Consider the following 25,997-nt stretch of genomic DNA (forward strand, 5'->3'; position numbering starts at 1 on the left):
GTTTATGGTTTTCTTTGCTGTGCAAAAGGTTTTAAGTTTCATTAGGTCCATTTGTTTATTTTTGTTTTTATCCTCATTACTCTAGGAGGTGGGTCAAAAAAGATTGTGCTGCGATTTATGTCAAAGAGTGTTCTGCCTATGTTTTCCTCTAAGAGTTTTATAGTGTCTGGCCTTACATTTAGGTCTTTAATCCATTTGGAGCTTATTTTTGTGTATGGTGTTAGGGAGTGTTCTAATTTCATTCTTTTACATGTAGCTGTCCAGTTTTCCCAGCACCACTTACTGAAGAGGCTGTCTTTTCTCCATTGTATATTTTTGCCTCCTTTGTCATAGGTTAGGTGACCATAGTGGGTGGGTTTATCTCTGCGCTTTCTATCCTGTTCATTGGTCTATATTTCTGTTTTTGTGACAGTACCATACTGTCTTGATGACTGTAGCTTTGTAGTATAGTCTGAAGTTAGGGATCCTGATTCCTCCAGCTCTGTTGTTCTTTCTCAATATTGCTTTGGCTCTTCAGGGTCTTTTGTGTTTCCATACAAATTGTAAAATTTTCTGTTCTAGTTCTGTGAAAAATGCCATTGGTAATTTGATAGGGATTGCATTGAATCTGTAGATTGCTTTGGGTAGTATAGTCATCTTCAAATCATTATTGATTCTTCCAGTGCAAGAACATGGTATACTCTCCATCTGTTTGTGTTGTCTGTGATTTCTTTAATCGGCATCTTATAGTTTTCTGCATACAGTTCTTTTGCCTCCTTAGGTAGGTTTATTCCTAGGTATTTTATTCTTTTTGTTGCAATGGTAAAAGGGATTGTTTCCTTAATTTCTCTTTCTGATCTTTCGTTGTTAGTTTATAGGAATGCAAGATTAATTTTGTATCCCGTGACTTTACTAAATTCATTGATTAGGTCTAGTAGTTTTCTGGTGGCATCTTTAGGATTTTCTATGTATAGTATCATGTCATCTGCAAACAGTGACAGTTTTACTTCTTCTTTTCCAATTTGTATTCCTTTTATTTCTTTTTCTTCTCTGATTGCTGTGGCTAGGACTTCCAAGACTATGTTGAATAATAGTGGCAAGTGTGGACACCCTGGTCTTCTTCCTGATCTTAGAGGAAATGCTTTCAGTTTTTTACCATTGAGAATAATGTTTGCTGTGGTTTGTCATATATGGACTTTATTATGTTGTGGTGGGTTCCCTTTATGCCCACTTTCTGGAGAGTTTTTATCATAAATGGGTGTTGAATTCTGTCAAAAGCTTTTTCTGCATTTATTGAGATGATTGTACGGTTTTTATTTTCCAGTTTGTTAGTATGGTATATCACATTGATTGATTTACATATATTGAAGAATCTTTGCATCCCTGGGATAAATCCCACTTGATCATGGTGTATGATTCTTTTAATGTGTGAGTTCTGAAATTTAAATCATTGGATACATTAGACACCATAGCAAATGCAAATATTCATAGTCTCAGTATTGTTTTTTGTTTTTTTTTTTTACTGTGGTAACTCAAGTATTGAAACCAACTTAATCAGTTAAAAAACTAGATATTGTGACAGATTGAAAAATATATGTTTTCATTATCAATGTGCTTACACTCTAGTTTGGAGTAATATTGACCAATTAAACAACAATTGAAGTCTGCTGTAATCAGAGTTGAGAGGGGCATAGAGTCCCATGAGAGGCATGAGATTTAAGGTGATTTTAAAGAATTTGAATACATGGAGAAGAATGGAGAGGCAAAAGAAAGAAGTGTATGCAAACATCTTGAAGGGATTTCCATCCACCAATGGATGCCACTTAGATTATTTTTATAGCGTATTGTAAATAATGCTGCAGTGAACGTGGGAGTGCATCTATCTTTTGAAATTAGTTTTTTCATTTTCTTCAGATAAAGATAAACCATACCATTTTGATTACTATAGCTTTGTAGTATAGTTTGAAATCAGGGAGCATGATTCCTCCAGCTCTGTTCTTCTTTCTCAAGATCACTTTGGCTATTCAGTGTCTTTTGTGGTTTCATACAAATTTTAAGATTGTTCTATTTCTATGAAGAATGCCAGTAGAATTTTGGTAGGGATTTTATTGAATTTGTAGATTGCTTTGGGTAGTATGGACATTTTAACAGTATTAATTCTTTTAATCCATGAACACAGTATACCTTCACATTTGTTTGTGTCTTCTTCAATTTCTTTCACTGGTGTCTTATGATTTTCAGTGTATAGTTCTTCCACCTCCTTGATTAAATGTATTCCTATGTATTTTATTCTTTTTGATGTAATTGTAAATGGGATTGTTTTCTTAATTTTGTTTCCGATAGCTTGTTATTAGTGTATAGAAACCCAACAGATTTTTGTATATTGATTTTGTATCCTGCGATTATACTGAATTTTTTAATTAGTTCTAACAGTTTTTTGATAGAGTCTTTAGGGTTTTCTATATACAATATCATGTCATCTGCAAGTAGTGACAGTTTTCCTTTTTCCTTTACAATTTGGATGACTTTATTTTTATTGCCTAAGTGATCTGGCTAGGACTTCCAATAATATGTTGAATAAACAATGGTGAGAATTGGCATTCTTGTCTTGTTCCTGATCTTAGAAGAAAAGCTGTCAGTTTTTCACTGTTAAGTATGATGTTAGCTGTGGGCTTATCATATATGACCTTTATTATATTGAGTTATGTTTCCTCTATACTGACTTCATTGAGAGTTTTTAGAATCATAAATGGATATTGAATTTTGTCAAATGCTTTTTCTCCATCTATTGAGATGATCGTATTATTTTTATTTTTCATTGTGTTAATGTGGTGTATCACCTTGATTGATTTGCTGATGTTGAACCATCCTTGCATCTTGGAATAAATCTCACTTGATCAAGGTATATGATCCTTTTAATGTATTGTTGAATTCAGCTTGCTAACATTTTGTTGAGGATTTTTGCATCTATGTTCATCAGATATTGGCCTGAAATTTTTTCTTGGGTTATCCTTGTCTGGTTTTGGTATCAAGGTAATCTTGACCTCATGAAATGAGCTTTGAAGAGTTTCCTCTTCTTCTATTTTTTGGAAGAGTTTGAGAAGAATTGGTATTAATTCTTCTTTGAATGTTTGGTAGAATTCACCACTGAAGCTGTCTGATTATGGACTTTCGTTCATGGGGAAGTTTGTGATTACTGATTCAACCTCCTTACTAGTAATCAGTCTTCAGATTTTCTAATTTTTCATGATTCAATCTTGGAAGATAATATGTTTCTAGGCATTTATCCATATCTTCTAGATTGTCCAATTTGTTGGTGTGTAGTTCATGGTAGTCTCTTATAATCTTTTGTATTTCTGTGGTATCAGTTGTGATATCTCCTTTTTCATTTTCAACTTTATTTATTTGAGCCCTCTCTCCTTTTTTCTTGGTTAGTTTAGCTAAAGGTTTGTCAACTTTGTTGGTCTTTTCAAAGAACCGCTTTAGTTTCATTGATCTTTCTATTGTCTTTACAGTCTTTGTTTCATTTATTTCCACTCTGATCTTTGTTACTTCCTTTCTTCTACTAACTTTGGGCCTCATTCTTCTTTTTCTAGTTCTTTGAGGTGTAAAGTTAGGTTGTTTATTTGAAATGTCTTGTTTCTTGAGGTAAGCATGTATTGTTATGAACTTCTCACTTATATGCTTTTGCTGCATCCCATAAATTTTGGTATGTTGTATTTCCATTTTAACTAGTCTCAAGGTGTTTTTGACTTGTCTTTTGATTTCTTTGTTGACTTATTCATTGTTTAGCAGCATTTTGTTTAAGATCACATATTTGTGAATTTTCCAGTTTTCTTCTTTTAATTGATTTCTGTTTTCCTATCATTGTGGAAAAGATGCTTGATATGATTTCCGTATTCTTAAATTCATTAAGACCTGTTTTGTGGCCTAACATGATCTGTCCTGAAGAATGTTCCCTCTTCACTTGAGAAGAATATGTAATCTGCTGCTTTTGTATGGAATGTTCTGTATATATCTGTTAAGATGATCTGACCTACGATGTTATTTAAGACCAGTGTCTCCTTGTTGATTTTCTGACTGGATGATCTATCCATTGATGTAAGCAGGTATTAAAGTCCCCTATTATTATTGTGTTGCTGTCCATTTCTTCCTTTAGGTCTGTTAATATTCACTTTATATGTTTATGTGCTCCTATGTTGGGTGCATAAATATTTTCAAATGTTATATCCTCTGGTTGTATTGACCCCTTTATCATTATGTAGTGCCCTTCTTTGATTGTTATTACAGTCTTTGCTTTAAAGTCTATTTTGTCTGTTGTAATTATATAATTATAGCTAGTCAAGCTTTCTTTTGGTTTCCGTTTGTGTGGGACATCTTTTTGCATTCCTTCATTTTCAGTCTATGCATGTCCTTACATCTGAACTGAGTCTCATGTAAGCAGAATTAGATGTTCTGTTTTTTAAATTCATTCAGCCACTCTATGCTTTTTGATTGGAGAATTTAGTTCATTTACATTTAAGGTAATTATCGATAGATATGTACTTACTGCCATTTTGTTAACTGTTTTCTGGTAGTTCCTCTCTGTTTTTTTATTTTTCTCTTCCTCTCTTTCATTGTGGTTTGACGACTTTCTTTAGTGTTATGCTTAGAATGCTTTCTCATTATCTTTTGTGTATCTACTATAGGATTTTGCTTTGTGATTACTATGAGCCTTATATGTAACTACCTATATTTTATAACAGTCTATTTAAAGTTGGTAGCAACTTAAGTCTGAATGCATTCTACAGCTCTAAATTTTTACTCTCACCCCACACACAAATTGTATGTTTTTCATGTCCCATTTTACATCTTTATATCTTGTGTATCCCTTAAATAATTATTGCAATTATAATTATTTTTTTACCACTTTTGTCATTTAACCTTCTCAGAAATATACATAAAAAAAAAAGAATGAACTGCTGGTAGATGGGACAAAACAGATGGAACTCAGTGACATTAAGTTGAACAGAAGAAACTAGACACAAGAGAACAGCCTGTATGATTGCTTATATGATACAGTGATAAAAATGTTTATTTTTAGAAATTTTATTAGTGGCTCGATTTTTTTACTAGAATCTACATTTTTTTACTCAAGTCTTTTTTCATTTTTGAATCTATTAACTTTACTAAGATATGATTGTTATTGGTCACTTTTTCCTGGACCATACTGTATATCTATTCATTCTTCTTCAATTTTCTTTTATTTCTAAAAAATTGTCTTAAATTATACCTTTAGATATTTGTCTCATATTAATGCCTCCTTTTTTGGGGGTTCCTTTTTCAGAGATGCTAATTATGTGTTTCTTCTTTTCTTTATTTGTCATTATTTCTCTAATTCCTTTAAACTCTTTGCTCATTTCCAATTTACTTAGCCTACTTTAAGTGAGTCTGTTACCTAATATGTTTCTAACATCGCCAGTTCGGCTTTTTGCTGCTTCCAATTTGGCCTTTATTTTTATGTTGATTTTATTATGTACTTCACTACTTCATTAAACTTTGCCAATTCATGTATTCATGTTTATCTTCTTTTGTTGTTTTACGGGTCATTCACTTGACAGATATTTATGGAATGTCTTCTACCATGTATTAGACACTTCTCTCAATTGTTGCATCTCTTCTATGTGATCTTATTTTATAGAAGTGATCTCTCTCTCTCTTGCTCTCTTTCAAACACATGCTCTTTCTTTACACGCACATACACACAGACACAATTTAATAGCAATGTGCTTAATTAAAATTTTTATCTAGTCTCATGATAGTATTTTTCTAGTGGTATTCTTTCATTTACTTACCTCTTTATTCTTTTATTCATTCATTGGTTTGCTCCTTCATTCATTCATTTGCTTGCATAGATCTGTGTTCTTTCCTTTTTGATTCTCATTTATCTTTGAGTAAAATGAGTTCTTCTTGGCCAGTCATTTGTTGGAGGTTTGTATGAGGGTAGAGTCAGTACTTTGTCTAGGAATAAAGAAATCCTCCTTTTGTCATAAGGTTGAGTGTATACCTGATTTATTTTAGACTTTTTTCTCAGCTAACAGAAATTGGCTCTTCAGTGTTGTTTTTATTTTGAATCCCACATGCAGAGACACTCTAATCTTTTCAGTGCTCAGGGTTTCCAAAGATGTTAATCTCATCCTGTAGACACTCAAATCAAGCTTCTATCCCTCTCACTTTTTGAAGTCTCTTCTTTTCAAAGCTGGTTAATGACCAACTACTTTCTCTGTTTAGTAATTACTTCTCAGTTCTTATCTTGCTTGACCTTTCTGTGTCATAAGACCATGTCCATTGTGCCTCCTCCTTAAAGCTCCTTGGTTTCTGTCACTACTGACGCCTTGTTTTCAGTCTTCTTACTATCCTTCTTTCAAAATTCTACTCTTCAGCTTACTTTCTTCTTGCCATAAGAATATATTTTCTAGAGTGCAGAGCTGAACATTTCAATCCCCTATTTACATTCTTTCAAAACATTTCCCACCTCCATTTAAAGTCTTACCATTTAGCCTTACATTAAAAGATTAACATGTTCTGTCTCTTCCACATTTCTTAAGTTGTGTTTTCTATTGCTTTTCATCCTTCAGATCCTATTCTTCAGAGCCATACAAACTGGATATACTTCACCAAACATACCATAATGTTGAACATCTCCGTGATGTGTCTTCCAGTTGGATTATTCTTCCAGCTCTTTTGCTCTGAGGAAATCCATTCATCCTTCAAAACCATGCTCCTATAAATCTATAATCCTCTTATTTACATTAATCAATCCTTTTCATGTGTTTCTTCTCTACATAATGAATAATAATGCTTATTATCGCCATTCAGCATTGCAGTGTCCTAGACTGTGAACTCTTTGGCAGGCAAACTGGGGATCTTCTGCTGGTAGCAGTGCCTGTCAAATAGTAGACCTATGCTATTTATTTTCTTTCAGTAAATGAATAAAGATCTCATAAGATTTAGGCTTGAGACCATTGCCTCATTTCCTGTCTGGCACTTAAAAACATGGCCACTTGATAATGAAACAGGAGAACTCACAGACAGAAATTGTAGACTTTGAAGGTAATTTTCTCTCTATTCAGTATTACTTAATATAGTCCTAGATTTAACATGATTAACGAATGATAATGGTAGTTGTTTAATTATCATCTTGGCAAAGATAAAAAAGAAAATAACAATACTATCTCAGATTATCTATAATTCCCTAAGAAGGAACACCTGTGTAACCTTTGCATTCTGTCAGTCTGTGTTTGAAGTTCATATTTTTACAAAAATTTGATCTGTATTTTCATTATACACACACACACACACATACACACAAAACCTGTCAAATAGAGGGAAGGCCAAAAGACTTTTTGTGACCCAGATGATGTTATTTAGCTTTATGATAGAAGAGAGAAATAGGTACCGCTTCTTATTCATTAAAGACTGAGGAATAGTGTTCTATATTACATTCATGGTTGTATAATAATTTTTCAGTATTGTTATTTCCCACAATCATCCATGAGTGGACTATAGTTTAAAGGACTTGGGATTAATGCCATTTCAGACACTATATTATTTCCTCACCTTATGATTTGCCCTTTTGTAATGTTTGTAGTATTTACCTTGTCAGATTCATCTTGACTCTCTGCTCAGATCCCTGGAGACTGTCTTTCCCCTGTGAAGCAGTTGTTATATTCTCTTGATAATAAAATTCAGGCATAAATAGCTCTAAAGCACAGTTATATAAGGTCGTGTTATTTCAGTTGTGTTTTTTAAAAGGAAAGAAGTTGAAAGAGGGCATCTTTGTGGTGAGGTGTCAAGAGATAAGACTTAACTGAAATGTTTTGATGGGATTGTGATTCAGCAAGCCACTTAATGAGGACCTATTACATGCAAGACCCTGCTAGGCATTGCTCACTATTTCATTTAATCCTCACAATAACCCTGTGAGATAGGAGGCATTGCGCCTGTTTTTACAAGGAAGAACACAGTCTCAGAGAGGTCACGCAAATTGCTAACATCCCACAGTTAGTACGTGATAGAGTTGGAATCTCAACCTAGAATTGTCTGAATCCAGTTTCAGAGAGCTTTCCTTTATACAACTGCTGGCTTGCATTGAATGTAGTTTATATTGGAGAATCTACAAATGCCTATCACTAAAACCAGAAATCTTACTGCTTCTGTCATTCTAAAGCACACAACATTTTAACCACATTTAATATTTATTATATGATTGCAGCCATATCAAAAATAGACACAGCAAATTGTTTTTCACCAATAGAAGTACAAGATTAGAAGGATCAAATGACTTAATAAAGATTCCATAATCACTAATTGGGCTCTTACTGGTAGCTAAAGATCAGTGAGAGGAAGTCTTGTTTTGTTTGGAATGAACTGCTGTCCTTCACCTTCCTGATAAAATTTTACTTATCCTACAAGAGCATGGTTCAGATGTATCTTTGTGATTCCTTTCCTGGTCCTCCTAGGCAGTCTTATATAACCTTCCTGTATGCTGCTGCCACCCCTATAGTTACATCAATTGTCCATTTCCACTCTGCTACTCTACTTAGACTGTACAGTCCTTGAAGACAGAGATCATGCCTTTTCATCTATGTATTTTCAGGGCCTATACAGTACATGGCCCTCAGTAGTACTCAGTGAATGATTTTCAGATAAATGAATGAATAAAAGAGTACCTGAGTACATGCATATATGAATTCATAAATGAATTGCTTTGTGCTGAAGTCTTTTGTGTGTGTGCTTTAGCATGCTCTTTAATGTATAAAGTTTTGCTAAAACAAAAACAAACAAAAACAGACAAAACCCTTTAATTTAGAGGTAGCAAATGTAAGCACTGAAGTGGAACCAAATCCAGGTTACTGGAATTTTTGTCCTCCTTGTGCCATCATTAGGTGAATGACAAATCAGCTTTTATAGGGTCTGTATTTCATCTGTAAAATGAGGGAATCCCATATGGCAAATGTTACAGAGATGGCACTCAAATAAATAAACTTTGAAAAACACTGCTCTAAGGAACTAATGGGGGAGGGGTGTTATAGGCAGTTCTGGTTTTCAAACTTTTCTAACTGGCAGAACTTCTTGTCAAATAAAATCTTCCATAGAGCCCCAGAATATAAAATAGGTAAAAATTGAGATTTTGTGGCTGCCAAGCATCTTTGTCTTCTAATACCTGCCCAGTCTGTTCACTCATCACTTATATATCAGATATATTAGGTACTTGTCAAATTCATGAGTGAGTCCATTCTTAGGGTGTGGTCTAATTTTGCATCTTTAAAAATAAACAAAGAAATTACAGCTTCTGAATATGAAGATATTTAAAGACCAATAAAAATATTTTCATATATTCCTTTATGCTCTATCAAAATAATGTTACACAACATTCTGGTATTGCCATATTAGTTTCAGCCTTCTGTTTTTGAGATATTTCCTCTCTTTTTCATATGTTCACCTCAGTCTAGACCCCCAAACTTTTAGTAGGGCTGGGACAGACTGTTTGGCCCAAAATTGGGTGTCTGCTTCTAAATAGGTGGTAATCATTGCCAGAGTTAATATCCCATTAATTCAGTAAAGCCAGTAAATGGCACGCCATTAATTCATTTGATGTCCTCAGAAGATTCCTCACATTTTTTGCGTCTTTCTCATAGGAAGTCTGTAATGATGTGGTAGTTATATTTCTGAGAAAGGAGCACACAGAAATTGTGTGTGCTTGCTTGCTTAAAATAATAATGAACTTTGTTATTTCAGTCTTCTTCCCAAGAAAAGAAGACTTTTACACTGATGATGAGTATTTGGGGTTTTGAGCCTAAGAAGAAGACTTTGACCAAAATCTTATTTATCTCCCACATGTTCCATGAAACATGTTTGAAAAGCATTATACTGGTGGACAGTTTTAAAAAGCCTAAAGACATAGCACTTGTGAATGAACATTCAGAGTCTTCTGCATTAACTTAAAATTATTTTAGGTATTGAAGCAGAGACCTAATTTAGAAGAAGAAAATACTTGTGAATTCTTGCTCAAGCATAGGAGAAAGCAGAGGCAACTTACTATGCCATTTTAGCTGTTTCATATCTACAGTTGTTTCGTAGTCCAAGTTTTTCAATTTGATGTAAATTTGTATGAGAGTACATAAAGGAGTAGCTTTTCATAGGCTCCATACGTTCTGCAAACTACAATGCAAAATTACGCATTCTTACAAATAAATATATAATCATGATGAATAGTATGAATAAGAAAAAAGTAATGATGTGATAAGGCCCCGTGACACGTAGGGGAAGTCAGTAAAGTATTTTTTGAAGTAATGACCCGTAAGCTGAAGGCTGAGGAATGAGTTCACCAGGCAAAATGGAGAGATTATTACAGCGCAGGAACAGTCCTGCGGCAAGGAAGGCATGTTGGGTAAACCCTAAATGCAGTTTGGTTAAAGATAAATGAGTTAAAGGGGACAGTGATGTGGGGTAAGGTGCGGAAGCGAGTAGAAGCCAACATAGGAAGTTGAGGCTGAAAAGACAAGCTGGGACCGAATCTGTAGGGACTGGTATGTCACATGAAGGGTTTTGGCTTATCCTAAATGTAACAGGAAGCCATGAGGGATGTAAAGCAGGGAAGTATATAAGGAACTCTGCATTTTCAAAAGATCATTCTGGAGAATACATAGAGGGGGAGAAGAAGGGCTTCTTTCTTTGTCCCTTAGTTACAGTACTGGAACCTCTGGAACCAGTTACTGGAACCTCTTCTATGAAGCTTTCCTTGATGATTTTTACCCGTAGAGGTGGCCTTCACTAATTTGTTCGCCTAATGAACCCATTGTTTGTTCCTGTCACAGCACTTATCACTCTGCTCTGTGAGCCTGACGCGTGCCAAGGAGGCATAAGTATTGCAGAATGAAAAATTGTTGATTCATCTCTCTGAAGACTAGACAGTGGACATTTTAAGGTCGAGGATTATGTCATATTCATCTTGTATTACTCACAGCATCTAGCAAGTCTCTGTCACACACTGGGTTCTCAATGGTTTTTGTGGCTGCTCTTGGGAAACTGAAGGAAAAGAAGTGTCATTATTCATTTTGGGTGGAAATGGGAATTTTGGATCATAGATGCAATTTAATTTGTTATACTCTCAATGAAATTTGGTAACATTAATTGGGGTCCTAGAGCAGCTGTAATAGGTTTGTGAAAGTTACTAAGTAGCTCTGAAGGTGGAATTAAAATATTTCAATTTGAGCCTGAGCACGTTCCCCACAAATACTTAAGGGAACTGAAGATCCTTCATCCATACTGGCGCTTTACATTTGTTTGTAGACCTTCTATGGTTCACTTCAGGAGGTAGTAAAATTCCTCATGCTTCCTAAATCTTCCTGATCACATCATCACTTTGGTACAATGATAACTCTGAGATGGAAACCCTCAGATGTTGAGAGAGCTTACAATATCAAATTGTTCATTTATCTGAATATATGGCTTGAATATGTCATTTGAATGTAGGGCTTCTTTGTTCTTTCCCTCTTATTTAAGAGGCTGAAAAAACAAAGCAGTTTATATAATGTCTTATGGCACTTTAAACTATAAAAAATTAATCAGTGTACCAGTTACTTTTTTTAGAGTAGGAAAAATAATTCAACACTTTAAAATTTTTCCATTTAGACTGTTTTTATTGGAGAGAAACTCACTAATAAACCCATTAAGGCATTACAGTATTTATACTAGTAGAAACATGGGAATAGTTTGTCACTTTCTCTCTGTTCTGTTGTTGTCAGGAATTGACATTCATCCAAACAAATTGTACAATAAGAATTCTTTCTTTCTTGTCAACGTGTATTGATTTCAAGTTTGTGTTCTATTAGTAAGTTACAAAGAACACATTTTATAGTAGAAATTGGTTTTAAGTGGTTGTTTAGGAGACATGTCTTACTCAGAGCAGAATTTAGCCTAGCTACTTTGCAGTCTGACAACTATTAAACGAATGCCATTATCTCTTTGTTACTTATAATTCTCTCAGGCTAAGCTAATGGTTTAAGTTCATATTAATTTTTAATACTTCTCAATTTTTATCTCAAAAGTCCTTGATGCTTATTGCCTAATTAAACAAACATTTTTCTCTCCCAGAAATGCCTATATCTAAAAGTTGGGTGCTTATAGTCTTAAGAAATTTTACATAAAACATGTCTTTTTGTATTACATACACTATTTTTTTTTTATCAATCGTTTTTTGCTCTCCATTATTTGCATCCCATTACAAGAGTTTTTGGGAGGAAGCACATTTGTCTCTCCTTTTTATCTCCCCAACAGTCAAATCCAAAATCAGCTCTAACTGGGCACAGTAGCCCTGAGTTTCTGAAAGTGTGATGAGACCAGTAGATATAAACTCCAGGGAGGACTTTATATTTTCTGTATGGACTTCTGGCCATGTTTATCCATTTGCTGAGTCTAGAGAGTTGGTTTTATGGTTTGTGTTTACTTCTGCTGGTTTCCTGGAATTTCATTAGATTCATAAAGTTTGTGGATAATTATACCACAACCCTTTCACAAGACCCAGAGCGAGGTTGATAGCTCTGCTAGGCGGCTGTGGGGCCGTGAATGCGGATAGCACGTCACACTCCTCTTTGGCCAGCATTTCTTCCTTCCAGTCATACTACGTTAGATCCCAGCCCAAAACAGAAAACCCTTATCTTCTTGAACGAGACTTTATGCTATTTATTTTAAAAGGTTAATATCCACTGTAAAGAGGTTCTTAGACAGTTGTACTTTAGGAATCAGTAAAATTTCCAGAGGACTAGAGGAATGACATAGAAATTGCCGATGTCTAATTTTCTCAATTGAGGCCATTAAGAAACGGAAGAAAGAAATGCTCATGCCGCATTACATTATCATCATCTCCAAAATGGATATTTTCACATCTGAAAGAGTGATGAGTAGGACTTTTCCTGTTTAAAAAAATGGAGACTGTAACCCTAAACAGAGGACCAAGAGCCGTCCAAATATCCCACGTTCTCCAAGGAGAGCTGTATATAAAAGTGCTCGGGCAGCTCCCCCTGAGAGGGAGCCAGATGGGTTCTGACACCACTCATCACCCCAGCAACCTTCCAGTCCTCATATCAACTGACTCTGGGTCGGGGGAGGATGGTATGTGAAGAGGTGTTGGGGAAGTGAATTGTTGGCCTACTGAAGATGAAGAACCACTTCTGGAGATTGGGGGTGCCGTCAATAAAGAGAAGGTTAGATTCTATATCCTTTAGGAAAACAAAAGGGATTTAATATAATAAATGGAGTACATAAATATGAATAATGAAAGTGAAAACAGGCCAGCCAGGTAACCCGAAGGTTAGTGAAGCAGCTACCATTCCTAGTGCTGAGGGAGAAAGGGAAGATAGTATTATGAGAGTCTAGCAGTGAAAAGGAGGGGTCACCACCTTAGGAGCTGGAAGCACCAAGGGGTGGCTCTGAAGCTGGTGAGCAGACATCGATGGGGTGTTGTGTGGCTGCTTCTGGGTCTGCCTGGGGGTGGGGGCAGTGTTGTTCATGCTCCTGAGAAAAGGAAGAGAGTCCCTTCTCTCCAACTCTCTTCTTCCACTTTCCTCCTCACGATTCCTGTTGTCAGCACCTAAGGGAAGCCAGCTGGGAAGAGAATTTGTGAACTACCGTTTGCAATGTCTCAGCCCCAGCGTCACAGAGCAGAGTAACTGAACGGTTGGCTTTGGTCTGAAAGACAATGATAAAAAAACTGACACGGTATCTCATTTCTCCATTGATCATTTATGCAGAAGAATTTCTGATTGGTTCTTTATGTCCCCTTGAGCAAGGGAAAGGGGAAATGGAGCGAGATAGCAGGGCAGAGAGAAGAGATGGCAGCAAAGAAGCTTAACCTTCGCCACTTGGGGTAACAAGGATGCTTGAGCTTATTCTGGATAAGTACATTGTGGATTGAGCCATCTTGTCATTACTTTAATCAGAAGAATAGACGTGCTTAAGGGAACCTTACCAACAAGAGTTTCAGTGTGTACCAGTGGGGATGGGAACTGAGGAGATGAGAAAAGTTATTTTTTTTTCCCAGTGAAAGCTCCTACTTACCCCTAAGAAGAGAGCCAGCATTTGGACACCTGCCTTAGAGAGGGCATCAATATACAGTCTCTTTTTGTCAGAGAAGCAATGACACTTAACAGAGGACTGCAATTAAATGCCCAGTTACATAAGAAGACTTCCCTTTTCATGAACTCTTTCACTCTGCTGCAGTGTGGAAACAGCTAGAACCTAAAGAAAAGAGGGGTGAGGAGGAATAAAAGAGTAGATTATTCCTTCTGGCCCTTCCAAGTCCTACACACCGGCCACCAAGTGGCCCCACAGATCCTGGCCACTGAGCAGAGAAAAGGGAAGGAGATGGGATTTAAAGCACTTATAAGTTATGGACTCAATTTGAGCTGCTGTTAAGGAAGAGGAAATAGATTTAACATTGCAGATGGAAAACAGTTATTAGAGAAAAATTAAAACATGTGCAGAATGTTCAATAAATCAATTATACAAAAAACAAAATGAAACTTTTTTGAACATCATTTCAGAATAAAGGGCAATCTTTAAACTGGAAAAAACAACTTTCTTAAAAACTCAAAGTATTACCCTTATTTTTTTCATCTCTTCAGGGTTTGATCATTTCATCATGGTTTATATCCATAATGTAGGATTTTAGAATGATTATCATTATTCATTGAGCTTTCTATCAGTCAGAGATTACTAGTACTGATAACTGAAACCTGCCGAAGGAGAAATTTACACTATAGCTATAGCAGTCAGTCAGGGTCTTTTTCCTCATTTTAGCTTTTATATCTCTGTAGAGAAAGAGGGAAATACATAATTATATGAAGAATACTGTAGTCTTAGAAAATAACAGAATGTTGTGAAAGATTAATATAAGTTTAAAAGCGTCTTTTAAGTGGTGAAAGATAAAACCACAGGAAAACTACTCATATGTGCCAGAAATGGAATTTATAGTCATCATACTTACTCATAACTTTGAAATTCTTAGAAACACTTTGTTTTAATGAACCAAATGGCATTCTATGTATTGAGAAGCAAATTTTGCTAATGGAAGAATAATCTCAAATTAAGAGAGCCTGACTTCTCTTGTTTACATTTGCCTTAAATTTGAGGCGCTTAAAAACGTCAGTATCTTTTAAAAATTACTGCTTTTTGTCCTTACATGATTAGGGAGCATGACTCCAGAAAACTGATCAACTTAACTTGTATTCCAATATCAGAAAAATAAATAAAAATCACTTCGTTCACTTCTGCCTTGAAAAGATGTGAATAAGACCCAATCAGCTGCATAGTGATTGGTTAAGAGACTTGGCTTTAGAAATAAAGTTCTAGTCTGAACCAGCAGAGTATGTGACTTTGTGCGTATTTTATTACTGTTCCGAGACCTGATTCCCTCACCTGTTGTGATAATTGTGCCCACCTTATTTGGTTGGCTGCTCTAATGAGACATAATTGAACTCTTATATGTATAGTATAAACTGGCACGAGATAATTTCTCCATCCATGTTAGCCTAAACGAAAGGCAGCTGACACTAGCAATCAGCAATAACATGGCATGTATAATCTCTATTCTTCTATTTCATAATATTATAACACAATATATTATAATGTTAAATTATATTGTATACTATTATATAACAATAGTATAATACAATAATATAACAATGTAATATTAAACATGTTAATAACATTTCTCTGAATTCCCAAACAGAATCACCATTGCCACCCACGAGTGATGACATAAAACTATTTCTGCCTCACAAAAGCAATTTGAGATAAGGCCTGCTGACCTTCTTTTCTAAAAGCCATAAAACCATTCTAGAGCTCCAACTAGATTTTACTTATTCATTCTCTAACAGTTATTTATTGAGACCCTGCTTTGTGTCAGTCACTGTACGAGGCACTGAGGGAGGATATTTTAAAATTGCCCTCTGGCTTTGTAAAGTTTTTGGAGCAAATCTGTTATCAGTCAGGGTCCCAGCAGGAAACAGATTGCACTCCCACAGGGAGTGAAAGAGAATTTAATGCAGGTACTATTTACAAAAGGTGTGGACAGGGTTGAGGATAACCACAAAGGCATGATGCAGCACCATGAGGCTAGCAACAGTGGAAAGTTGCTACCAGCCTTATGTCTGAAGGGTCAAGTGGAGACAGTAGTTAATGGAACCCAGGGAAACCTATCTCCTTAGAGAGGGGTGACTGCAGGAGCTGTGATCTAGAGCAGAGGGCTTTCGCCACTGTTACACTCTAGCCAGCAGAGAGGAACCTTTCTTTCCTCCTGTCTTCCTGATGCATTTCCCAGGAGCCAGAGGGCTAGAGAGCCCATGGACTCAGTCTGTGAGGACCAACCTCCTAGGGCACAGCCAGGATGGAAAAGGTGTTGGAGTGGATCTTGAGGGGCAAACGTAAACTATCTAGAAAACAATCTCTCCTCTCTTTTATTTTGTTTTATCGGGTTGGCCAAAAAGTTCGTTCGGGTTTTTCATACCGTGTTGCGGAAAAACCCGAACGAACTTTTTGGCCAGCCCAATATATAACAGACGCTGGGTTTTATTTCTGAATGTAAAAGTGGTATATTTTAAATGTAGAACATTTGGAAAACTTCCTTGTAACTTGAGGTCTTGCTTTTTCCTAGCCAGGACATGCTCCCAGTCGAAGGCACGTGAATTTATCCAGTCAGCTCTCACACTCAAAGTGTTTTAAAACATAAGTTTATTTTCATGGCTAAGACCTCACAAAAATACTCTTGCATGCCCCAAATCTACTGATGTTACCCTGGAACATGTCTTTCCGCCTGTTATAAATTTCCTTAGCATGGCATCTTCCTGCATGTGTCACACCCTTAGTACATTAAATTCTTTCCCATATTTTTGCACACCATATACTTTTCTATTATCTCCACTAAACAAATTCTACTTATTATTTAAGGCTAAAAAGAAACGTCATTTCCTTCCCAAAGTCTTCCCTGAAACCTAAGCATTTTAACATTTCATTATATTCTTTGATTCACTCATTTTACAAACATATTTGAGAACCTACTCTGTACCAAGTGCACATTTAATATATGTAAGTCTTCCCTGCCAGACTAGACCTAAAATTCTTGAGGGCTGCGTTTGCATTGAGCTTCATCTGGATCCTAGAATGTCTTGTTCACTTCTAAGAAGATATAGCTAAGGTCTTACTCTTCATTTCTGCTGGGGAAACTTGATCCTTGTTTCTCCCTGCTGAAGACAGCCTAGAGATTTCTACTCCAGTTGTGTTGTTTTATCCTATTTTTAAGTGCATTTCCTGCCAAGCAAAATGGATCATTTTTTTGGCTCAGAAAAGAATACATCAGAAAAATTTGGAAAATATGAAAAAGAAAGAAAAACCTCCAATAACTCTTATATAATGTTCACTGTTTTAATTTTACACAGCTTCTTTAATAATTTTCTATGCTCACATTTTTACAGAATTATACTGATTGGGGATATCTAATCCTATATCCTGCATTTAAAACTTACATCTTTTAATCTTGCTTTTTCTTTGCTTAGGAGTATAAACATTTTTTTTCAGGTTCGGCCTTATAGAGGCCCTCAAGACTGAACATAACAGAGATAAAATGTCTGTTATTTGTTGACTTTTGTTAAGTTTCAAGCAGCCTTTGAGTAAAAAGCTCTAAAATTTTGCCTATTCCTCTTTGGTCAGTGTTAGAGGAGTTCAGTAATTGTAATCATTCCTTGATGTATGCTGAGGAAATTCTTTCCCTTGGCATATTGAATTGAACACCTGAAAGGCCTGTGGGGTTCTCTCCCTAGAAGACTTATAAAGGCAAAGTTTCTCCCTCCCCCCACTCTCTTATCCACTCTGTCAGTTTCACTGCCAACTCCTGCATAATATCATCAAATTATGTGTTATAAATTCAACCCTGGTTTCCTGGGTGATGGGACAATGCCACTACTTAGTGTTCCTAGTCACATAGCTACAATTCCATCACGCTCTTAATCTATATATATCTTCATGTTCGAGAAGCAGACTCTTCAAATCAGGCATGTATTAAGAGTTTTAAATGTACAGAGTGAGAAAACATAGGAGCTTCTTGAGCTCAGCATCGATGCAGGCCATTTTTGATGTTAAGATCTTGAGAATCCACCATGTGGACCAACGCTTCTTGGATTCAATGGTTTCCATACTGTACCTTTTCCAGTTCAATTCTGCAAACTCAGAATTCTTCATATTCTCTTTTAGACTATTGTATGTCTGAACTTTAAATTTGGGCCTGTTTTAATAGCCTGAGTTTTCATAAACCAGTGACTTTTTCCTCTGGAGCTGGCACAAGTGGGGGTGCATCCTTAAATTTTGGTAATGTTATTGAGGTTCTTTGTTGCTGAAGTGGCTTCCAGTGATCTACACAAAACAAATGTCATGAACCGCAGTGCCTCTGCTTCAGAATGGCCACGTTTGTGTGATTTAAACCAGGGAATACTAGCTCTTTCTAACTGTTGGTTGCTAAAATTCTCTGTGATGAATACTTGCCTATGTACTTATACGTGTAAGAGGTTTAAACTGATGGTACAATTGAAATTAAGATTTTTTTTGGTCAGGCATATTTTTGTATTGGTTTTCTTTCTTTTCCTTTTTTCTTTGACAGTAGTATCAATGGATCATATTCATTAAATTCTAAATCTGCCATGTTTTAGCTGTGTTACCTTGGCCCAATTATTTTTCTGATCCTCTGTTCTCTCATTAGAAAAAAAGATGAAAATAATCTCACAGATTTTTATGGGGATCAAATGAAATATTATATGGGAAAGTACTTTCTAAGTTTAAAGCCCTTCACTAATACATATTATTTCTGTATTCTTAAGGATCATTGATTATTTGGGAACCTAATTGTTATCGTCTATTCTTTTTCTCTCCTCTCAAATATCTTTGCACTGATGTCTTGGATTTTTGCATTTTGTGAACCTCTTTCCTCACATGTTAGATTTAATTGGCTTGGTAAATTGTGATATTGACTTATACATGTGCATTGTGTACATTCAGATGTTAGTGTGGAGAATACAAATAAGCTACGTATTTGTATTTAAGGATACTGAACTGTTCTTTTTTGTGTGTGTCTTGTTTTCCCCTGCAGGTCTTAAAAATTGTCAGCAAAGCTGCACTGAATAACAGACACCCTAAGAGGGGCTGCTTTTCCCCTTTATAATGAAGAAAAGCAGGAGTGTAATGACAGTGACGGCCGATGATGTAAGTTCCAAAAGTCAGTTACCGATTCCACCCACTCTTTGCTCAATAAAGAAGTCACTCCATAATTCTGTTCCAAGGGCAGGCAAGGTTGTCTAATAGTACCACTCTGTCGCTAGGTGTTTCTGTGACCTGGACACTGGCAGCCCTTGGACCCAGCACTCTACATGCTAGGCAGCCGGCACACTGCCCTCTCTGCAGCTTGGAGATGGGCTCAGTTTGAGCTTTGTGATTTTCATTTACAAAACCACCAATCTGTGGAAATTTTTCTTTTCACCCTGTTTGCATTTCTTGATGACTTTCTTGCACACTTTTATCCAAGTTCAGCTGATCCTTGAGTCATCTCCTATGGTGGGGTCTTTGACAGCTGTTTGTAACCCATCCTCTAGGACTTGGCTCAAGTGTGGGCCTCAGACCAGCAGAACTAGCATCACCTGTGTATTTATTAGAAATGCAGAATTTCAGAACCATCCCTCAGACCTAAAGATCAGAATTTGTTCCCAAGGTGATTACATATGTACATTATATACATATGTAAATTTCCATTATCTTCACTAAACAAATTCTACTTATTATTTAAGGCTAAAAAGAAACCGCATTTCCTTCCCAAAGCTTTCCTTGAAATCTAAGGATTTTCACATTTAATTATATTCTTTGATTTACTCATTTTACAAATATTTTTGAGAACCTACTATGTACCAAGTGCATTTTTAATATACGTAAGTCCCAGGCTGACTACATATGTACATTGTATTTGAGAAGCTCTGGCTCTGGGTCATTTGAAGAAGTCTGTAGACTCATCATTTTTAATAGCTTTGCATCTTGGTCAGCTGAGATTGTCTTTTTTGCTTTCAATTGACCAGTCCCCCATTAGTGTGTTTTTAATGGTCCAGTGTTTACTCAGCTTCTGTTTGTAATTGAGCTAAAAATTATATGCCACTAATCAGATGTGCAGAAGGAAGGGAGGGAGGGAGGAAGGAAAAAGAAGTCATTTTCCTTGCTGTCTGTAATAGCTCATCTTGTTGTTAAACTTCTAGTTCACAGATGGGGGAGGGGCTGGGAGGAACTTGAACTTGGTAATTAATAATGTAAACTGGTATGTTTTGAGTAAATGCCCAGTCTATGAGTATTTCTCCAAGTTCTTACTCCTTCCCTTCCATGTGGGCAAGTGGGAAAACAACATTAATTGACGTTATAGTCACAGGTGTGTGGTATTGTCCTTGCCTTGTATTTCCACTGGTTCTCACTGTTGTCCTATTGAGGAATAGCTCATTTCCCCAGATATTTGGTTGTCAGTCTCTGCCCTTGATCCAGTGTGCTTAGGCACATGGTAGGTATAACAGGTGGTGAGGGCTCTCACCCGGAGCAGGGGACCTTCTCAGCTCGCTGAGAAGTAAATTTGACCTTCTCCCCTGCTGCCTGGGCTCTTCACCTAACCTTTCAGTGGAGCTCTGATTGTTTAAAAGACTCAGCTTTGCTTTCTGTGTAGCCCTTACCTTTGGGCTGCTCACCCCATGAACCCCTGGTCCCTTTACCTTATGCTGCAGAAAACCCCTTGGCAAGCAAGCTGAGGCTAATTCTCAGTTTTCTTCTCTGTCCCTATCTGGGTTTGTAAGAACTTCTAGGACCCGCAAATGCAGAGTGAGACTTAGTTGTGCCATGGGGCTCTTGCCCACCAAAGCACACTCCTTTGCCATTGCCGTGTCTACTCTTTTGTGTTGAGACACTTGGTTAGTGATCTAGTCTCATCGCCTGTGCCATTTTTCCTTTTCTTCTTTCCCCCTTCCCTGCTCCTTGACCACAAGGCAACTGCCCTTAAGTCATATTCTAAGTCCTCAGTACCAGTGGTAAAACAGCTGTGTTCAGACCTTCATGCTCTGGTTAGGATATCTAAGGGGAAACTTCTGGAATTTAGAAATTCTGTTTCACTTTAAAAAAAAAAAGCTTGGGGTTGTCCCATAATACTATATGTATACTGTGTGCTCCAGATTCTATTTCTTTGGAAGAATAAAACTAAGCAATGCATCCTGTCTATAAAGGATGATCAATTATTTTTTTCCTTTTCATTCTATCATTGCAGTAATAATCCTAATCCTCTCTGAGGTAATGGTTACCACAATCAAAAGACAGGGAAGGTTGCATAGAAGAATGTGCAAAAAAAGAAAAGCACATTTGAAGAATACTAACCCCACCTAGACTGGTGGGGTTAGCTTAGTATTTTTACCTAGATTTGCACTGTGCGACATGGTAGCTGCTAGCCACACGTGACTATTAAGCACTTAGTACGAATGGGGAGGTGCTGTAAATGTGAAATACATCTTGGATTTTGATTACATAATAATACAAATAGAAAAGACTATAAAATATGTTATTAATAATTTTTGATATAGATTACATGTTGAAATGACAATATTTTGGATATACTAAACTAAGTAAAATATACTCTTAAAAGTAATTTCACCTGTTTCCTTTTTTTTTTACTTTTTTAATGTGACTACTAGAATATTTAAAATTATACATTTGGCTCCCATTTGCGGCTTGTACTTTATTTCTGGTGGACAGTCATAACCTAAAACTTTTCACCATGCCCCTCAACCTTTCCAGTATAGTACAGAAGATCATATCAGATGTTACACACAGTATCTCTTCCCTTACAACAAAAGCAAATTGGCAGATATTATATTTTTTTATACCACACTCTGAAGAAAGGTTCACCCTTAAGTCAAGGATATTTTATTATATTCTCATTATTTCAGTTCAACAAACAGTTACTCAGTGATTTAAATATTCACCTAATATTAATTTAGCACCTATTATGCACTCAACACTGGTTAGGTTCTAGGGATTAGAGTCCTTGTCCCTTTGTAGCTTATATTCTAGAGGGGAGGGCATACATCAATCAATAAGTTATAAAATAATCCCAGCTATGATAAGAGCTGTGGAGAAACATGAAGTTGGTCAGGGGGCAAAGAATGGTTGGATGGTGACAATAGGTGTTCATAGAAGGATAACATGAAGAGATGAAATACGGACAGTGAGGACATATAAGCATTGAGGGGGTGAGCCCTGTGAAGATCTGGGGGAAGAGAGTTTCTGGCAAAGGGAACAGTGTGATTTCCAAAAGTAACATTCAAATTAATGTTTTTTTCCCCCAAATCTTTGATCTGATGAGTGGTGTAGTTGGCCAGTATCACGCTGGTTAAAATAGGAAAATAAGTCCAAGATCACAAATTCAGTAGCTTAGAATTGACTGAATTAGATTTTGCCTTTGAGGATGTTAGCAAATTTGGGGCAGTAATTATGAGTATGAATTAGAAAGTTTGAGGTAATTATGAATAACTCAACTTAGGTTAATGAGTGTTTGCATAACATTGTTACTGTTTTTAGTATTTAACTTAATTTCTAAAAAGCTATTCCATTAAGCTCTTTTGTGGCAATGCATTTTCACATTAACTGAGGTCTTTTGAAACAAATTCTTCAAAGAATGACTCCAAATCTGTAAATTCAAGCTTCTTCGCAAGTCAGTATGGGATATATTTTGTGATAGGTGTGACTTTGTTACTTTTCAAATAACAAGTACCAAATAAGTACCCATTTAATCTATTCACTGCAATTAAACCTGATTGGTAATATTTCCATTTCTAAAAGAGGAAAAATGTCCAATAACTTTATTATAAGACTATTGTGGTTGGTGGTTTAACTAAGTGACATCCTCATTTCTGTTCTTTGGTACAGTGTTTCTTGTATAGATGGTAAAGTATAGGCTTTACCACCTATACAAGAAACACTGCTTTGCTTTCCAGATAATCAGTACTTTCTTTACATGCATATTTGGAACAAACTGAGTTATAAAAGTTCTGACTTTTAGTTTGTTCTTGAATCTCTTTAGGAAGACTTTGTCTCTCCTAAGACTTTCTGTCTCCTCAACTAGTCTCTAAGTCTTTTGAGAAAGAAACTTACATATACTATGCTTTCTCCTCAGCCTCTTATTTCTAACACACACACGTGCGCACGCGCACATACACACACACACACACACACACACACATAAGTGCTAGGCCTACAGTAGATTTAATATAACCAGTTACTAAACAGTAAAACACTGGCCACATTCCAGAATATTTCAAACTCTGGAAAACTGTAAATTGTTTTGTCTCCTTCCTGTTACTGAATTGTGGTTCTACTGAATTTTAAATAAGTGGTATTCCAAAACCATAAGTCAAGCACAAAAAATATGATGATATCCCATTTCCAGGTGGAGAGAGTGGGGCCCCTGAAAATTGTCAGGCCTGTTCATGCCCAGATTTTCATCATGAAAATGTGGTTTTGCATGGATGAGATAAGCATAATCACTAGAATATAGGCTCTGTCTCTTTTTGCTGATGTATCCTTTCTTAAGTAGCACAGAGCAAGACTTTAATAGGTGTGCAGAAAATATTTGTTGAATGAACCCAGCTGGACCCGTAAACTTGAGTTAATTATCCTTGTATGAACTAGCATAGGGATGGGTGGAGGAGCGGTGGGTGGAGAACTTTTGTTTGTTTAAACCTAAGGCAGTCTAGTCCCAGGCTCTCCTAAGTCTATTCTGAAGGGCTAGTAGGAAGTATCTGTCTTTTTAGGGCTACAGAGTGACTTCCAGGTGAGAGACCTTGGCCTGGTGTTAGGACTTCCATTATTGCTTAAGATACGAGTGGAGAGTGACAGTTACAACTTTTAAACTCCAAGTTGCTATCAGTGGCTACTTGCATTGCTGTAACATTTCTTGTCTTTAAGCCGGTGTGAATGGTGACCCAGGCAGAGGTTCTTTTGGGGCTTCCACTACCCACAGTACCAGGAACCAGAGTCACCAAGAGATATAGGAAGAATGAATAACTCTTATTATTGGTTATAATACAATGCCTCTATCTTCTCACAAGTATTTCATTCATGTCAGCATTAGGGCATATATTGAACACATGGCAGTTCAATTCGGGACCAGATAAAGTATATTCTTCTTTTTCTGAGCTCTTGTATGTTTGACAAGAAAAAAAAAACCCACCCCCAAATCCCCTCAACTCTGAGGAGACCTTTTGTAAGAATAGGAAAAGTCAGTTACCCAGTTACCCACAGTTATGAGTATCTTGCTGGCCTGAGATAGAAAATATATTTACTTTAAAACATTGAACAAGAAATGTTATACTTTAGCAAGTATAGTTTGTTCCCGTGTTGCAGAGTGATAACACTGATGTCCAAAATCTATTTTCTATGAAAAGCTTTCATTTTAGCAAGTTAAAAAAGAGAAAGAAAAAAAGAATAATTTAAAAAAGAGAAAGAAGATAAAAAGCCCTGCAATCCACATGCTTCTAACTGGAAAATATCATCGACAGTCCTAAAGATCACCAAGGCTGTGCAACTGATGTGTTTAAAATTTGAGAATTAGCCCCCTGTGCCTATGTGTTTTCTCTTAAGCTTTTGACGTCAGTGTTCGATTCTGATTGTGAGATAATGAATCAGGACTTTATGAGTGATCATTTAGCTTCTTCATCATTTAGCTTGATCATTTAGCTTCTTATTTTACTCCATCGTGCATCATTTTAAACATTTGAATTTCATTTTCTTTTTCTCTTTTTTCTTTCCCTGTGGTTCCTCTAGAATGTTAAAGATTATTTTGAATGCAACTTGAGTAAATCCTACAGTTCTTCTAGTAACACACTTGGGATCGACCTCTGGAGAGGGAGAAGGTGTTGCTCAGGAAACCTGCAGTTGCCACCACTGTCCCAAAGACAGAGCGGAAGGGCAAGGACTCCTGAGGGAGATGGCATTTCCAGACCGACCACGCTTCCTTTGGTGACACTTCCAAGCATTGCTATTACAACTGTAAGCCAGGAGTGGTGAGTAACCCCCAACTTAAATGTCAGTTCGAAGTTTTATTTTCCAGTTACTCCCGATACAATTTCTTGTTATTAAAATGTTAGTTATCCGTGGAGTAACTAAGGCTTTTGACATTTTGAGAATTTGTTTCCCTTTGGGTAGCAAAATGAGGAGTGGAGGTATCTCCTGCCTCTTAAGATTGGAAGGGGCCTATTGAGGAAGGAATGAGATGAGTTTTTATTAATGACAAGGAAAGCAAAATTACTGCCTATGATCTTTTTTAAAAAAAACTATTAGTGTATGTCAATATGATGTTTTAATTTAGAAAAGCAAAATTATATGAGTGCCTAAAGGAAGTAAAACATATATATTATATAGATGAATGACAGGAGATATTCTTATTACTGTACTCAAAATATAGTTATTCTTAGCTTCTTTTTATTGTAATCCCACTTTACTAATTTCAGTTTGTGATTATCTAGAAAATAAAACACTTCATTATAAATCAAAAGAGGAATGAAAATTGTACTATGAGAGATGCTTGGACTGTTCTGCAGAGTCTGTGTTTGTGAAAGAGGCTATTTTAATCTAGTGTTGAAACGTTAATTGAATACATATAATTTATAACTGTGGTTAAAATTGTGCCATGATATTTCTTCAAATACGTGTTTTTAATCACATATTTAGTTTTTAGCACTTTCTCTGGTTTTTCTTTTTGCTCTACATAATTTCCAAATATTTTCCAAGAATAGTCTGCTTACATAGCATGGAGTCTTATTAAAAAGAAAAATACTTTCTCTATTTTTTATGTAATTTTAAATTATAATAATATGGTGCTTTAAAAAAATCACTTTTCATTTAACTCATTTGTTAAGGAGAAA

General features: G+C 36.1%; 1 protein-coding gene across 1 annotated transcript in view; it reads left to right on the plus strand.

Annotated features, from left to right (window-relative positions):
* PDE4B (phosphodiesterase 4B) overlaps positions 1-25,997 on the plus strand; it is a 591,158-nt gene that overhangs the window by 85,631 nt on the left and 479,530 nt on the right. Inside the window, exons 2-3 of the mRNA XM_068540054.1 lie at positions 19,157-19,269; positions 24,898-25,136. Coding sequence (XP_068396155.1) covers positions 19,228-19,269; positions 24,898-25,136 — 281 coding nt within the window. The 5' untranslated portion in view covers positions 19,157-19,227. The remainder of the gene's footprint in view (positions 1-19,156; positions 19,270-24,897; positions 25,137-25,997) is intronic.

Source organism: Eschrichtius robustus, chromosome 3 (assembly GCF_028021215.1).
Source record: "Eschrichtius robustus isolate mEscRob2 chromosome 3, mEscRob2.pri, whole genome shotgun sequence".
Taxonomy (NCBI): Eukaryota; Metazoa; Chordata; class Mammalia; order Artiodactyla; family Eschrichtiidae; genus Eschrichtius; species Eschrichtius robustus.